Raw genomic sequence first — 16,107 nt, forward strand, 5'->3', positions numbered from 1 at the left:
ATAGACCAAGAGAAGGATTGAGATATAAGGAGAATGAAAAGTAAGGAAGGAACTGAGAGTTGCTGTGTAACTGGAAACAGTTGTCACAAAGGAGAGGTGGCATGGGCCCTGGATACAAATCAGTGGAGATTATTAGGATAAATATATCAAGGGTTGAAGTCTCAGAGTGAAATAGGAATATAACTTAAACAGGAGACAAATGGTATGGGGAAAGTTGTTAGATACTGAGAAGATTTTGCTGGGGGAGGAGGAATATAAGGCGGAAGTCCTGTGGCTGGACAGACATTCTTCAAGATTGATGAGAATTAGGGTTGGCATATGTATGTACTTCTCTGCATTTGTGCTGCTTTATGCAGAGACTCACCTTCAGTCAATTTCACCTGCTGGTGAGCTTGGTTATTCTGTTGTCCAGAGCCCACCATCTTGGCCATAGTTATATGAATGTCAATGTAAAGCCATGTGATGGGATTCCTATTCTTTATTTGACCTTTTGGGGAAAAATCGAAAGTTATGGAAGAAGAACACACTGAAATATGGTTGCACTGGACTCTGTAGTCTTAGAGTTGAGAAATGTGAGAATTAGAGTATCTGCGCAGCTGAAATGATTCAGAATAGCGTAGTGAGGCATTGCCAAGGCTCTGGTCTGAATGTGGGAGGTGGGAATGCTGGGCAGCTATGTTTGCTGCTGTCACATGATGCTGATCCACTGTGCTGCAGGAGGCTGTGTGTTTCAAGTTCTCAAGTATTTTATAACATTACAAAGTGCTTGAATAATTAGGTTATCTTTCTGCCAGACTGGAAAATAGAATAAACATCAACATATAAAAGAGACACACTAGATTTTGCATTTAATGGTCTTGATTACACACAACTTTTCCTTAAAACAATTTTGTTTGAACTATTAAAAAAGGCAAAATCACCTATAGGTAGCATATCTGATTCCTTCCTTGGTTCAAGACTTACTGGGTTTAGCCTTACATACCAAGTTTTTACTTCTAATTTGTGAGGGAAAAATAGAATCTCCTACTTTCACTCAAAGTAGACTTCATGTTTATAACAGCTGTTAAGCTGAACAAGGTTAATAAAATACATAAATTTCTGTGTACTTGAGAAAACTTCAAAAGTTAGCTAAACATGCCAATATATTCTGTTTTCCAAGTCTTTGCCAAATTTTGCTGTTTGCAGAATAAAATTTCAGTAATTGGCACTATTGCATATATTTTTAAATATCTAAAATGTATTTGTTGATAGATTACACAAGTCTGTGCCTGCAAGTTTCCACAATCCTGCATGTAGTACTGTATTTAGATTAGCTAAAGAAAAACTGTGTTCTGTTTTAAATGTTATGGGCCTTAAGGCTGATTCTCGCATGTATTTTTGCTGTTAGAGAAACAAATACAGTAGAGATGCTCTTTCCAGACACTTTAAAATATGATAGGCTTTTACCATGATGGGGATACAAAGATACAGAGAACCCTGCTTTTAGGTAGTATTTTGAACAATCCTTGTCAGAAGCTCTAAATGACTAGTGGCTAGTCTAGTTCCAGTTGTCATCCAGTTGTCCAGTTGCACATATTGTCTGTATCAAGTAATATCCAATACTGTCTTATTGAAAAAGGAAAAGCTAGAAATGTGGCAATTTTATGAGGTAATTACATTGATAATCATTTAGGGAAATCAAACCAGAAGGCATCTACGTGCACCTGATCCATATTTGTAGTTTCAAGTCTTCCAGAACCACATGCTAAAAATAATTCAAAAAATAATTCCTCAGGGCTTGGTCAGCAACAGTTCTGAAGTTACGTGATGTCTTGTAGTTTTGTTTGGAAAAATTATTCCCTTTAGCCTTTCCCTCAAGCATCAGTGTTAAATCTGTGTTACTTTTTTCTGTTAATAGTCTCATCTCTCTGTGTGAACAAAATAACTTATAATAAACTCTTACTGTCTTGATGGTTAGAAAGTGTAGTGGTGTAAAGAGTAGCTGATTGTAAAATTATTCTTGCTGTGCTTCAAAGAACCAGTTTCTCTTTTGACAGTAAATATGCGGGAAGATTAAAGGGAAGATATGAGTTATCTTTCATGACTGGAATGCCTTTTTTCTGATGGTTTCAGAAGATTGTACAGTTCAGCCCTTGTTGCTGTAAAATACAGATATAACCTGGTTCAACATCAAGGTCCTAGCATTAAAAAAACAGTTACCATCACACTTATGGTACACAAATGAAATACTGTATTTGTTCACACAGTAAGAGACATGGAATTCTTGATTATACTAGATCATGCTCTCAAATAATGGGACTGACATTACAGGACTGTGTATGTTTTATTTGGTTGCCAGTTTTTGTTCTAAACTAGAAGCATGATGCATTCTAAAATAAAATAAATCTGCCTGTAACTGTCCACTGAAAACTAAGTAGTTTGAAAAGAATCCTTTCAGAAAACCACTAAATACAACATTTATTGCATGAAAAAATTTCTTGGTGAATTTAAAAAGCTAGCAGAAATAAAAACCTAAATCCATGGAGTATGTACCAAATTTGAAATTCTAGTCTCCATAAAGGCACAAGATTTTCTGGTGTCTCTGTAATGCTTTATTTTACTATGCATCACTGTCTGAATAAAAGTAATTTATAACCAAAATTACAAAAAATGTACGTGATCTAACAAATACTTCTGTTATTCTGTGGTTCTTGAGGACTTGCATACATTCTACTAGTGTGAAACATACAATGTTACTTAAGCAGTTCTCTTCTAAGGAAGAAAAGATGATAAGATTTGTTTTGTAGCACACTGTAATGCATAGTCCCTGTAATGCATAGTCCCTGCATCATAAGATTTTAGTATCAATTGCTTTAATGTTGGCAACCTTATCAGTACCAAGAAGTACTTTTTTAGTCTTGCAATTAAAAAAGTTCCAAACTATTAATTAAGTTAGGATAAAAAAAAAGAGGGGAGGAAACATCACATTAATTTGTAGTCAGTTAGGAAGTAGAACCCCCAAATAGGTAACTTCTGAACAAATATTGCAGAATAGGTATGAAGTGATAAAATATATTTTACAATAGTTGGTATGTCTTATATAAAAAGTTATAGTAAATATTTTGCTATATTCTCAGTACTTCACCAAGAAACTGTTGAATTAGATGAACCTAAAGTGAATAGTTCCAAGAGTCTCATGTGTAATAAATTTCAAAATATTTTAATATGGAAAATCATAGTCTGATATGTTATCACAGACTGTTGAGCTGTAGAAGGTAATTACTACTGCATAAATTCAGCACAATCATAGTTATGCTTCAATAGATAATAATAACCTGAGTTTATTTTGAATTACATATCATTAGAGCATTCATTGAATCACAGAATAGTTTATGTTGGAAGGGACTTTAAGTATCTCTTTCCAACTCCCCTGCCACTGACAGGAACATCTTTCACTAGACCAGTTTTCTCAGAGTCACATCCACCCAGGCCTTGAGCACTTCCAGGGACGGGGCATCTACAGCTTCTCTAAGCAACATCTTCCAATGCCTCATCACCTGCACAGTAAAAATTTCTTCCTAATATCTAATCTTAAGCTTGCCCTTTTTGGTTTAAAGCCATTCCACCTGGTCCAATCACTACACACTCTTGTGAAAAGTACCTCTTCAGCTCTCTTGTAGGCCCCTTTTATATACTGGAAGGTGCTATGAGATCTCTACCAGAGCCTACTCTCCAGATTGAACAACCCCAGCTCTCTCAGTCTGTCCTCTTAGGAGAGGTGCACCATCCCTCTGACCATCTTTGTGGCCTCCTCTGGGCTCACTCCAGCAGGTCCATGTCCTTCCTGTGCAGGGACCCCAGAGCTGAGGCAGCCCTGCAGGTGAGGTCTCAGCAGAGCAGAGCAGAGGGGCAGAATCCCCTCTCTGGCCCTGCTGCCCACGCTGCTCTGGATGCAGCCCAGGACACGTTTGACTCTCTGGGCTGGGAGTGCCCATGGCTGGGTCATGTCCAGCCTCTCACCCACCAGCACCCCCAAACCCCTCTGGGCAGGGCTGCTCTACATGACTTCTTGCAGACTATACTCATGTCTGGGGTTGCCCTGACCTAGGTGTAGCATCTTGCACTTGTTGAATTTTCATGAGATCCTCATGGACCCACTGCACAAGTTTGTCTATGTGCCTCTGGATGGCATCCTGTCCTATAGTGTCAACTGAACTGCTGAGCTTCGTGTTATCTGCAGACTCCCTGATGATGTTGTCCATTCAGGGCATTTAGAGAATTCAGCATTTGCGGCTTTTTTCTGTTTTTTTGGGTTTTTTTGGTGTTTTTTGTTTGTTTGTTTTGTTTTGTTTTGTTTTGTTGGTTGGTTTAGTTTAGTTTTGGTTTGGGGTTTTTTTTTTGATAAATGTTATGTAGAAGGGAAGCTTGAGAACCAAAGAGGAATTGACTATTTAAAACACTTTTGGGAAGCAATTATATGTTTGGTTAGTAGAGACAACCAAACTCTAGATTTTTTTAACAGTTTTCATGGTTTTTTTTGATCTTTCAGAGCCCTTTGATGGGACAAACACTGCTAGAGCTGTACATGAGAAACAGAAGTTTGATATGATCAGAGATGAATTTGCACAGGTAAAAAGTTCATCTCGTGTAATTTTTCTGGTCACTTTGTTTTTCATTATAGTTATACTATCTTAAATGCTAGTCATTAAACCTGCCCATTTCTGATGTTTTATACTTTGTACTATAAGTAATAAAAATGTGGTTTTTTTAAAAAATGTGGAAAGATAATTTCTTAAGTGTATTCATTAATGTCTGCCATTAAATTTCAGGTTTACACTGAAATGGATACTCAAATAGTAAAAATCTTTTCTCTTAGATTTTCTTGTGTGTGTAAAACTTTAACAATGGTTAATAGCTTTAAAATTACAATTTTGTTTTCATTCATTATTTATTACTACATGAGTTTGACTGGTAATAGATAATATTTTATACTTCTTACTATTCCTTTTTTTTTATAAATATCACCACTAAAATAATGGGGGTTTTCTGATCTTTTGTAGCTTACTTAGATGGGTACTTTTCTTTAGGAAGACCACATTCATAATTTTAGAACATGAGTAGTTCAAACAGGAACTTTCACTGTCCCAGTCAGGGGAGAGAAGGACACTGAAATAAGGAAAAATTTAGACCTTGGTTAAACATCTTTTTTCTGAGAAGTTTTGCTCTCTTATGCTTGTCTCCTATCATAGGTATTGCATTGGAATTGCAACTCAAATTCTAGTTTTCTGAGATCTCTGACTATTTTTTATGTAGTTATGACTAGGGATTAGTGCATAGAACTGGCTTCCAGCTTTAACCAGTTAAGACTCCCCTATTAAGCTGTTCTTGGAGGTTCATGTTTAGTCCAGTTATGCAGGTCTTCAAGTAACTTGAAGGCTTCTCCAGCAAAAAGTAATTCAATGCCAGATACTTGTAATAGAGCAAATGCTATAAGAGACACCTTAGTCAGAAAAGGATAACATTTTCTTTGTAATTCTGTTCAGAAATGTTCATTAGTTTTTCTTTTTTTTAACCATGTTAGCATACAAAATACTGAATTGTTCACATACTTGTACATAAAATAGTTAATTTTATGAATCTGCTAGAGCTATGTTTATGAAGTGGTTTGGGTTCTCACAGTACTGTGAAATCAGAGTGAACTTCTCTTTTCAGAGTTTTCAGTTAACAAAGTTTGTTTCAAACCTCTGGTTTTCTGAAAAATGTAAAAGCAGATGTTTGATCCTAGCTGTCTGAAAGCAATGTACTAGAGTGATTCCGCCCTGAAAAAGTGTCCTTTTTACCAGATACCTTAAAAATGACAGTAGCTCTAAAAGTGCAAGAATTTTTTAATATCCTGCACTATTTTTAATATAAGCTTAAGCAATCTGTTATGTCTTTTAGAGAATTGTTCTTCATGTGGTTTTCATTATACATTGGAGAGTAAATTACTTCTGTATAAACACAGGAGGGACACTGAAGTTTTTTACAGGCTCATGGCGTAACAGATGTCCTGAATCTCACACTACAACATAGGAGAAAGTTGAAATAAGCTATTGTAGAGACACGGTTAAGTTCCGGAAATGACAGTGCATAACATCATTTACTGGGGACTTGGATATCTGTGAATAGAGACAATTATTTTGCAGTTAGAGTACCAGTGTAATGCTTAAATATTGTTAACATCTCTGTCTCAAAAAATTCAATCTGTTCTTGAAAGGCTTTACTTTCTTCATCAGTTCATTGCATTTTGTGTACTTTTTGGATTTTGCTTCCCTTAAAAAATCCCAAAAACAAATGAACCAAAAAAACCCCTCAACCCAGAAACATATTTTTCAAGAAGGGGAAAAAAATCAACCTTAATTTTGTGGAACTGTGATGTTTATTGCTTATAATGGTATTTAAGTTTTAATGGCAAAGATTATATTGTCTTTTTTTAAAAAATCTTGTGGTTTTTTCCCTCAGGCCTGGCGGTTATTACAAGACAAGAAAGACCTGAACTGTATATTACCTTTAAAAGCAGCCAAACAGAAAAGATAACTAGCTTCTTTCATTTTCCATTTTTTTTGGATCCTGCTGAAATAAAGAACAATGTCAAAATCAGGAGGCACCTACCCCATGGTTTTTACGACCTGTTTTTCTCTGTAAACTTTTGTTAAGGAAATGTTTATAAGGATGTGGCATATTTTATTATCAGTGTTTGTTAATACAGCTGTTCATTCAAATATATACTTTCTGAAAATGCTTGTATTGTTGACTTCTAGAAGAAACTCACAGCAAATAAGAGGAATACATCTATTTTAAGGAAAGTACGGGGATATACTGACTTGTTTCTTGTCTGATCTGTGTAACCATTAATTCAGACAAATTTAACCATGGAAGATAGATATTCAAGGTTGAACCATGTGCAAATCTGACTACATCCTTAAGGCACGGTGCACTACCAACTTCTTGATGAAGAGGGAGTCTGTGTTTTACTTCTGCTCAACTTAGCACTTTCCAGTTTTATTTCACTTTTACTTGGAATAAAAAGCAACTGTTTATGAGAATTAAGCTAGATTATGGTTGGTTGTATTGTGAATATCAAGAACTATAATCTAAACTGGAATTTTCAAGCAACAGTTGTACTGTGAAGAAGTTGAAGTGAAAAAGCTCAATTCAATGCACATAAACTCTTCACATTCAAACAGAGTAGGAAGGAAAATTTTTAGTGCTTCCTTTTACATATTTGAAGTAGTAGTGATGTGTCTTTTGGATAAGAAGACCAATCAAAATCAAATCAGTGCTAAAATAAGCTGGGCTTCTCGTTTGGTTCTGTGTAAATGTTAGTGAATTGGTCAGCCACTGTAAATTGAATCTAAATACATAATATTGAAAATTACAGCTCTTCCCAAAAAACTGCAAACCTTCTCTTAGACCTCCTATAGCACAATTTGTGTGTCTCATATATTTGTTATTGAAGACCAATTAATTTTAAAGACTGTATTTACCACTGATATCAAATTCGTACTTCCATTTTTTAAGTTTAATACTTTATATGGTGTCCAGTGTAATAAAGTTTATATATGGAAGATATGGGTTATTTTTCCAATTTATGTTGTTTTGTACTGAGTATTTAAAATATTTGCTATAATTAAGTAGAATAGAAAATGCTCCATGAGGTAAGACCTGTGTTGCAATTCATCAAGATCTGTCATGGCTATTCTGCAGTACATCTGTGAATAGGCAAAAGTTTGGTTCATTACATTCTCTAACAAGAGTGGGAAAAGCCTTATAATTGTAAAATAACAAGCATTATATCTTCTTGTGCAAACTTTTAAGTTCTAGTTTATTTAGAAGTTCTAAGTACTGTAAACTATATGCCTGATGTGAGATTACTTCGTACACACTTCATCACAGTCTAGTCTATGTAAAATTTTGCCTTGTTTCTGCAATTGACTTTTCTTCTGCAATTTAAACTGTCTTTCAGTTTTAATATGACTCTAGCAGTCCACTGAAATATTCTTCCTTCTTGCATATGTTCACCCTCATTGCTCTTTCTGTATAGGAGGATGGTAGACTTGGGTGTCAGTGAAACATTCACTTTGATTCACTTTATGTAAAATTGAAGCACAAGATTTTAGGACAGGGTAATGCCTGGATTCAAAGATGCGCTACAAGCTCTATGTAGATTCTGGGGAAAGGGAGTGTTGGCTGTATCTTCTTAAAATATATATTGGCTATATCTTTGTCTAGAAAATTGAAAACTTTCCTGACTTAGGATAAATAAGAAGGGACATAAATGTTTAAAATTGGTAAAAATATATTTTAAGAGAGCTGAATGTGAGAAACAAAACTTTATAAAATGCATAAAACTTTCTTATGAGTTTGTATTGCATCACCTATTGTGTCAACATTTCTTACACCTTAAATTAATGCTTCATGTTTGAAACAACTTCTTCCTAACTCTTTTTAAAAGGTTAGTTTAAAAAATTGTGGTATCTCTGAGCTACTCTATTAAAATTGCCCTACCAATTCAGTGGTATTTTTAATACTAGTTAAGGTCTGTAACCACAATAGTCTGTATCTTTCAAAAGAATCCTTTTGTATTTTTTTCTTAAGTTTATGTCCTTCTGATATGCCATGAAATAACCAGAAGTTCTAGATGAAAGTTTTTCCCAAATTTTTTGGAACAAGCCTGTTGATAGAATATTTGTTAAATAGCGGGCTGCAACTTTGTCAGAAAACTTCAGATATAATAACACAAAAATAAACGTCTTGGGGAGAGTGGGTAGGAGCCGGATTTTAACTTTGGATTCAGTTCTGTATAGTCTGAAGTTGTTAGAGGTTTAATGACCTGGGTTTTCATCTTCTCTGGGCAGGTATCCAGAGTGAAAAATGGCTAATGGCTATCATAAATTTAGTAGTAAAGTTAAGTTTTCACTTTTCCTCAGCTTCAAAATAAAAACTTTTACCTACTTATCCCTTGGAATACGTCCCAGCAGGAATATTTTTTTTCTGAGAGCTCTTTGGTAAAAAGTAATTTTCACAACTGACTAAGGTTTCAGTGCATGTGCAAGATGTTGTCTTCTCTGGGATTTGTTATTGCCTTGAAATACAACTGCTTTAATTCAGCCCTTTTTTTTTTTTTTTTTTTAAATTATTATTCTTGACTGCTCTTTTTGGCATTGGGTTTTCTTGTCTTTTCTTACCTCATGTGTCAGACACCACTAGTGTGTTCTCTAGGATTTTAAGAATTCTCTTCAGTCCTTCAGGACTAAATTAACAGGTTCAGAGGTGCACAGTAGGACCAAACGTTGACAAGAGCTTCACATTTGGTGACAGTAATGCAGAACTAGCATAGGCTATACACTGTGAAACTTAAAGTTTCTCTTCTAGCTCTTGCTCTCACTTGTCCTGAAATGTGAATATGTAAGTGAACTCTCAGTACTTTTAGGTGTGTGGACAGTATAAGGTGTTATTTTTTAAAAATCCCTCACAAAGAAAATATAAATCAATTTTAAGACTCACATTGCAGGGTGATGATAAAAGGATGATTCATATAAAAATATAAGATGATTTGTATGAAACCTGAAGTTAGCATTTGTGAATAAAATATATTTGTGAGTCCGATACATTTATTTGGAACTGGTGTTTTACTTGAACTTGGGTTACTGGACTCAATTCACAGTATACTTGATGTTAAATTTAAGTCCATCAGCAAATGTCACTCTTGATTTATTGTACTGTACGTGCTATGGGTTGTCCTGTATTTTGTGGTTTACTTTTTTTTTTGCCTTGTTCTCTGTAATCCTGGTGTATTCAGATAGAAATATTTCCCTTGATTTTACTGACTATGATGCTTGTCTGAAGAGCATGAAAGAATGTGCGATTTTCGTCCATTTACAGGTCAAATTCACTTGTGAGAAGTACAGATGGAAATAAGTTGAAGGGTTTCTGGTACTTGCCTTTCTCTTGCTGTGCTGAAGACTGAATCAAAACTTGTGTGTATCAATGAATCAAAACAATGTATGTATGTTTCATCTATAAGCATTTCTAGAAAACTTGTAATGCTCTTCCACATGAAAATTGAGAAAGAATATTCTTTACATTTTGTTGTGTACACTATGTTCATGATGAAATGTAGAGTTTAATTTCGTTTAATATCTGTTTCAAATACACTTTTCAAAAAAAATTACATTGTCACCTTGTAAATTGTGTATGTCACTGTGTGGGTCAAGAGAACAGAAAGGTTTTACCTGTACATAGTATTTTGAAAAGTCTGGAGAATTTTAATTTAGCGTGCAGAGGTAGCTTGTAGTCAGAAGTACATGCCTGCGTGTTTCTATACTTACAACTCCCTTAAGGAAGAGTTTGCTAATTGATTTATAACCATCTATTTATTTGAAGAACAATGAAAAAAAAAGCTGGGGGCATTACAGCTATACTGTGCATACAGTTGTTTATACTTGAGATATCTTGGAAGTTCTTTACTTAGAATCTGGGGTTTAGTGCTTTTCCTCCTCTTCTAAAAATATTTTTTTAAATAAAGTCATTATTTTGACTAGTACAGGTTGGAAATATTTCTATTTTGTTTGTGAAAAGCACTGCATTTTGTGTAAAATGCAGAATAATAAAGGGTAAATGTGGCTTAACCTAAACTCTGCATCATAGTATAGCTGGTATTTGCTTTAAACTGTAATTGGTTCAAGTCCACTCAAATAGAAGTTTTAAATGTTCTGTGATTTAACACATTGATAAATCAAGGGTTTAACTGCATTCCTTTTGCATAGTTAAATACCACAGTGCATCTGATATCTCTTACAGTCCAGTATTAATAATTAAATGTGTTTGTCGGAGGCTCATCCAGTAGTTATTGTATTTGACCTTTCCAGCTCAAGCTTAGGGGCACTCTGGGTGTGTTTAAGGGCAGAACTTGTGAAATGCACCTTCTCTTGGGGCCACAGATAAATTCTCATTCTGCTTCATCTGAACCATCCACCCCAAATTTGCAAGAGGTAACTGGGGGAAGGTCTGCTTGGCCCCCTTCCTCCCTACTGTTGCCTGACTGCCCTGTCTGCTGTACAAGTGGCTCTGTGGCAGCAGCAGCAGGCAAAGGGAGAGAGCAGCTGTAGAGATGGCCACTTGGCCACGTGTCCTGGCATCGGGTTGGTGCTAGGAGCCAGGGTAGGAACAGCAGTGACTCTGTGCTGTAACTTTGCTGCCTTCTATTTAAAGACTGCCCTGAGTCAGGAAAAGTGAGTGCTACTGGGGATGACAGTTGCTTCAGGCAGCCCTGGGGAGGACAGGGTTGGGGGTAAACATCACCGGCAAGGGCCTGAGCAGGGAAGGGAATGGAGGGCTCCCATGGTGCCGAGTGCGACAGGGCATCCGAGACCTCATCCTTCATAGGAGATGAAGAAGAGGAAGAAGAGGAGGAGGAGGAGGAAGAGGAGGAAGAGGAGGCCATGGACCCAGAGGAAGCAGAGGAGCTGACTAAGAGGTATGTCTCCCCAGGGACTCAGAGCCCCAGAGGGAGCTGGCAACTCCACCCCAAGGCATCCCCCAGGAGATGCCAGGATTGGAGTCCAATGCTGTTATAGTGGCTTTCCCCCCTTCCCTTACCCAGTTGCTGCAGAAAAAAAAAAGGAAGGGGGAGTAGAGGGCTGTAATATTTTTTTCAAATGAGTGTGGCTGTAATTAAGTTTTGTGTGGTAAGCGCCTACCCTGAGTTCCCTGAAAGCTTTTCTATTTAAAGATCCTCTGATATGCCAGCTCAAGTGGCATCTTCTTCCACTCCTCCCTCTCTGGCTGACTCTTTGTCACATATGGATCTTAAATGCTCTGCAGATTTGCTTGTCAGGGAGAAAATGCTCAAATATTATAATGGTGCATTAAAATTGGTTCCTTTTTACAGCCCTTTATTCCTTCCCACTTGCCCCTCCCTCTTCAGTTTCTTCTTTCCTTAAAAAGGAAAAACTCGTTGTACATGCCTGCTGTTGCTGGTCATGATTATGGCTGATTTTCGTGGTGGAATGAGAAATAGTCTATCCCTTTGATCTTTTTTTTTTTTCTCTTTTTTGAGTTTTTTTTTCTCTTTTTTTTAGTATTTTTTTTCTTAATAACTCTTCCACATAAACAGTTTATTGTCCTACTGTTGCTGTCCTACCACTAGGAATGTAACAAGCAAAGCTGTGGCCCAGTGCCCTGCCCAATGGTCCTGCACAGGATGTGGAGTTGTCTGCAACCTGGTCCGTGCAGACAGACTCTGGCTGTGCCAGCACCATTGGTTTCATAAAGAGACCACAAGGCCTGACAGTCCCCTGGCACATACCAAGTCTCAAGATTTCTTCCTTGTCTTGAGTAGACCCCATCAATTTTAAGTGGATATTGTAAATAGAACCTAAGATGTTAATGTTGTTAGCTTAAGATTTTTCCAGAAACCCATTTTTTAAGAAATGAGCCATACAGTTCTTAATACCTCCATTCTATGAAGGCATCTATGTTTACCATCACTCTGTGTGTATCACAGTTCAAAGTGCTTTCTGACATTGCTGATGGTCACTGGAGAAAAAAGATGGCAGTGGGAGGCTATCTGCAGCCTAACCTACCCAAAGTGCTGCAAGAACAAAAGCCAAATGGGGAAATGTATCCTAGGATACCTTCCTACATTACTGTAGGAAAACCATCCTCCATAGGAAATAAAGAGCTAGTTTTCCACAGTGGGGGGACACCGTGGTGTGTAATGCGGCTTTATTCCCAAGAGAGGTGCTGGCTTTTCTGTCCTATATGGGCAGAGAGAGGGATTGCATGCCAATAAAACACTGCTTGCATATGGCTGTATCCCTGCAAGAAAACCAGCTGAAGTCCATGGAGTGGAGCTGCTCACTGCAGACAGCTAAAACACAATTTAGAGAGATAATTTTTAATAGAATCTGTAATTAAATGGCTAATAGTAAAACTGAAATTATAAAACACAAGTAGGAATTGCTAAAATGGGAGTGAAATCTGTAGCTTCACAGTTACTTACTACTTGTACTACTTGTACTGAGAGGACTTCTCCATAGGTGCCTCTTAGCAGCTCCTAACAGCTGGGTCTTGCTTCTGGCTAGCAACCTCTGCAATGCAAACTTGGGCATTGCATCTCAGCATATTTAAATCACAGCAAACATTCCCTTTAGCACTCAGGTATATTAAACACAGCACAGTTTTTCTCTGTCCTTAACTGTGTTACTAATAATCAGGTCAGAGTCTACCAGAGAAGTTTTTAACTTGCTATGCTATGCTAAGTGGTAACTGGTAACTGAACATATTTAAACTGGTTAGTTTAATTAGGTTAAAGGAGATGTAAAAGTTTGGGTTCCACGCAAATGATGGTGACTGCACTAAGCACTCAGCAATAGCTTAGAAAAGTCAAATGTCAGCAGGGTTGCTAAGCTTCAGGCTTCCTCCTGTGGTCAGTGCCTGGGCAGAGCTCCTGGCAAGAACAGACAGGTTTGGGTCCCTGGGACATACTTACTCAAGCTGCGAGCTAATTATTTGTTGACAAACAGGTTTTCAAGCCCTCACTGCAGAACAGATTTTTTTGAGCGCATGTGCTTTGAAAACATAGCTTAGAGGAGATGGAACTAATATGCAAACTTGGCTAAAGGCAGCTTGTCCTGGAACCTGCTGCCATCAATTTATTTTTAACCCCAAGTTCTCTGTTGCTTCTGCTTTCCTCCTTTGAATGCAGTTGAACAGCACCTGGTTGTGCAAGTCAGCAGGAAAATCACCACTGACTCCTATTTCTGCCTTTCAAGCTTGTTAAATAGCCTCATATCTATTTGATATGAGAGTCATGCAGCAAGATGACTGCCCCAAGGTCAGGAAGCACCTCTGAAACAAGCAGAAGAGCCCTGGTGTTCCTCTGAGACACCCTGAGCTCTGGCCAAACCACTCTGCTTCCACACTGCGCAGCAGCTGCAGCAAATAAAATCCCAAAAGCTGCAGCAGAAATTATGACTTGTCCAAAAATTGCAAGGCATGCAGTGAAAGGCGGAAGACTTTGGGTTTTTTTATTACGATTATTGTCTAAATGTTTAATGTTTAAATAATTTGGTTTCCTAGCACAGTCTTTTATGTGAGTAATGAGACTAACATGCAGCACCAGAGCCTATTGACAAGGTGAGATAAGGGTTTCATAACCATGTCAGCAGGAAAACCCCACTGATCTGTATAGCACCCATACAATTTTTTCTTGCCTTTGGGCATTTTACTGTCTAGGATAGATGATCATGGTAGATGACTTCTGTTTCAAGCTCCATGTATCCAATTACTCACCTAAACAGGGAAAATACTTTGAATACTGTGTTCTTTCAGGCAAACATGAATATGAAGTTAACAGGTTTTAATTTTTGTATTGGTAATGGTGATACTTAAGTCTAACTAAAGTAAAATTGTTTACTTTAAAATTGTTTACCACTTTAACTGGTTTATGTACCCACTGGAGTATCTCTGTCTCTGATAAATGTCTGATGGGTGAGCTGTCCTGACAGTTCTATCTTTCAGACCGTTCTCAGCTGATTTCCTTCTACAGTGGGAAGGTCTCTGGATGTGTTGGTGTGCAGGGTTTACATAAAAATGGCTCTGCAGCCAATTTAAGTGTTTCTAGACAGCTTGTTTTACTGGAATAGGTAAGGGTTTATTTTATCTGCTCATTTAGTGTTTACCTATAACCAGTAGATGTCCTTGAGTTCTGGAAGTGGTTGAGTATTTTTTGTTTGTTTTTATAATGAAGCAGTCCTTCCACAAGATCAGAGGTGTGTAAGCTTTAGAGACAAGTCTCGTTTATAATGATTGATGAAAACGGGTATAAAGGGAAGCACAGTGGAGAAGACATCTTCCTGCCATGTGGGGGATGCTTTAGGGTCTAGGAGAGCAAAAGGCTGGAATGATAGGAACTGGATGGTGAGAAGGAAATGGATGATGGTGTACACTGTGGATTTGTCTTCTGCAAAGAGAAGTTACCATACCCTACTCAAAGCAGAGAAAGACATAGGGAAAGTGTGTGTGATTTTAGACGCCTCTGGGTGAGGCAATGCCCGACTTGGGGCAGGGTGAAAGAGTCTGGCAGGGCTGTTTTTCTGCCCACCTGCAGCAAGAGCATGAGCAGGGAAGGTGAGAGAGGTAGGAAGCAGAGCTGTTCGGGCCATCTCAAGCATGTCAGGGCAGAGGCTTGAGCAAAAGGTAACAGAGCAGCTGAATGAAGCAGAATGCTGAGGTGGGGGCATTGCAGAGGGCAAGGTGCAACCAGCCCCCACTTGATTCTGCAGCTAGGCACTCCATGTTTCGTTTCTCTTCATCTTTTCAGGTAAAACTAGCTGATAAAGTCCTATGTTGCAGTAGGGCTCTCAGACTTCAAGAAGTTCTCCATTGGGTCACAACAGGCTGATTATGTAACTGCGTAAAGAAGTGTCCCACCCAGACTGAAGTGTTTGGTACCGTGCTCTCTCTACAACATGGTGGAGAATCCAGCAACACGGTGGAGAATCCAGAATGCAGGAGCATGGCAGACCTCTGGGCATGGAGGTGCTGTGGTTTCTCAAGCAGCATTTGATTGTGCAAATGGCAGTGCTACCAGGGCATGCCATGACCTGGTGCTTGGAAAACAGACTAGCACTCTGGCAGGTTGCATCCCTTCATAAGAGATGCAACAAAATGTGTGATACAAGCCCAGGTCCTGGCTTCCAGCTACTCATCATAAAACCCAGCTTTGTAACAGCACAAACAGCTGTCTCACTGTTTTTAGATAATAGTTCCTTTGAATTTCGACAGATGCATGAGCCACTCCGTTGGCAGAAGAGACATCATTAACTGAAAATCAACAGTATCAGGTGGAAGACTGGGCTTGAAATGGTGTCTTTAGCTCTCAGTTCTCATAGCCTGAAGAAGATGGATGGGCTGTAGCCTTGGGAAATGCAGAACAATAGGCAGAGACCTTGCTGTGCATACTGATTACTGTAGGGGGAAAAGGGCACCATGGTTAAGGCAGAAACTACAAATATGAATAGAATAAAAACACAAACACAGAACAGTGTTTCCTTCAATTGGGAAGACAAGCTGGCCAGTACC

At 37.9% G+C, this 16,107-nt stretch overlaps 2 protein-coding genes across 2 annotated transcripts in view; both read left to right on the forward strand.

Annotated features, from left to right (window-relative positions):
- TENT2 (terminal nucleotidyltransferase 2) overlaps positions 1-7,590 on the forward strand; it is a 46,246-nt gene extending 38,656 nt beyond the window's left edge. The window contains exons 14-15 of the mRNA XM_014258872.2: positions 4,529-4,608; positions 6,481-7,590. Of these exons, the coding sequence (XP_014114347.1) occupies positions 4,529-4,608; positions 6,481-6,555 (155 nt within the window). The 3' untranslated portion in view covers positions 6,556-7,590. The remainder of the gene's footprint in view (positions 1-4,528; positions 4,609-6,480) is intronic.
- Positions 7,591-11,268: 3,678 nt separating this feature from the next.
- The window catches only part of CMYA5 (cardiomyopathy associated 5), a 46,046-nt gene continuing 41,207 nt past the window's right edge, over positions 11,269-16,107 (forward strand). The window contains exon 1 of the mRNA XM_014258859.2: positions 11,269-11,497. Coding sequence (XP_014114334.2) covers positions 11,349-11,497 — 149 coding nt within the window. The 5' untranslated portion in view covers positions 11,269-11,348. The remainder of the gene's footprint in view (positions 11,498-16,107) is intronic.

The sequence above is a fragment of the Pseudopodoces humilis genome, chromosome 4 (assembly GCF_049639895.1).
Source record: "Pseudopodoces humilis isolate 2021_Gansu_Grassland_sample_001 chromosome 4, ASM4963989v1, whole genome shotgun sequence".
Lineage (NCBI taxonomy): Eukaryota > Metazoa > Chordata > Aves > Passeriformes > Paridae > Pseudopodoces > Pseudopodoces humilis.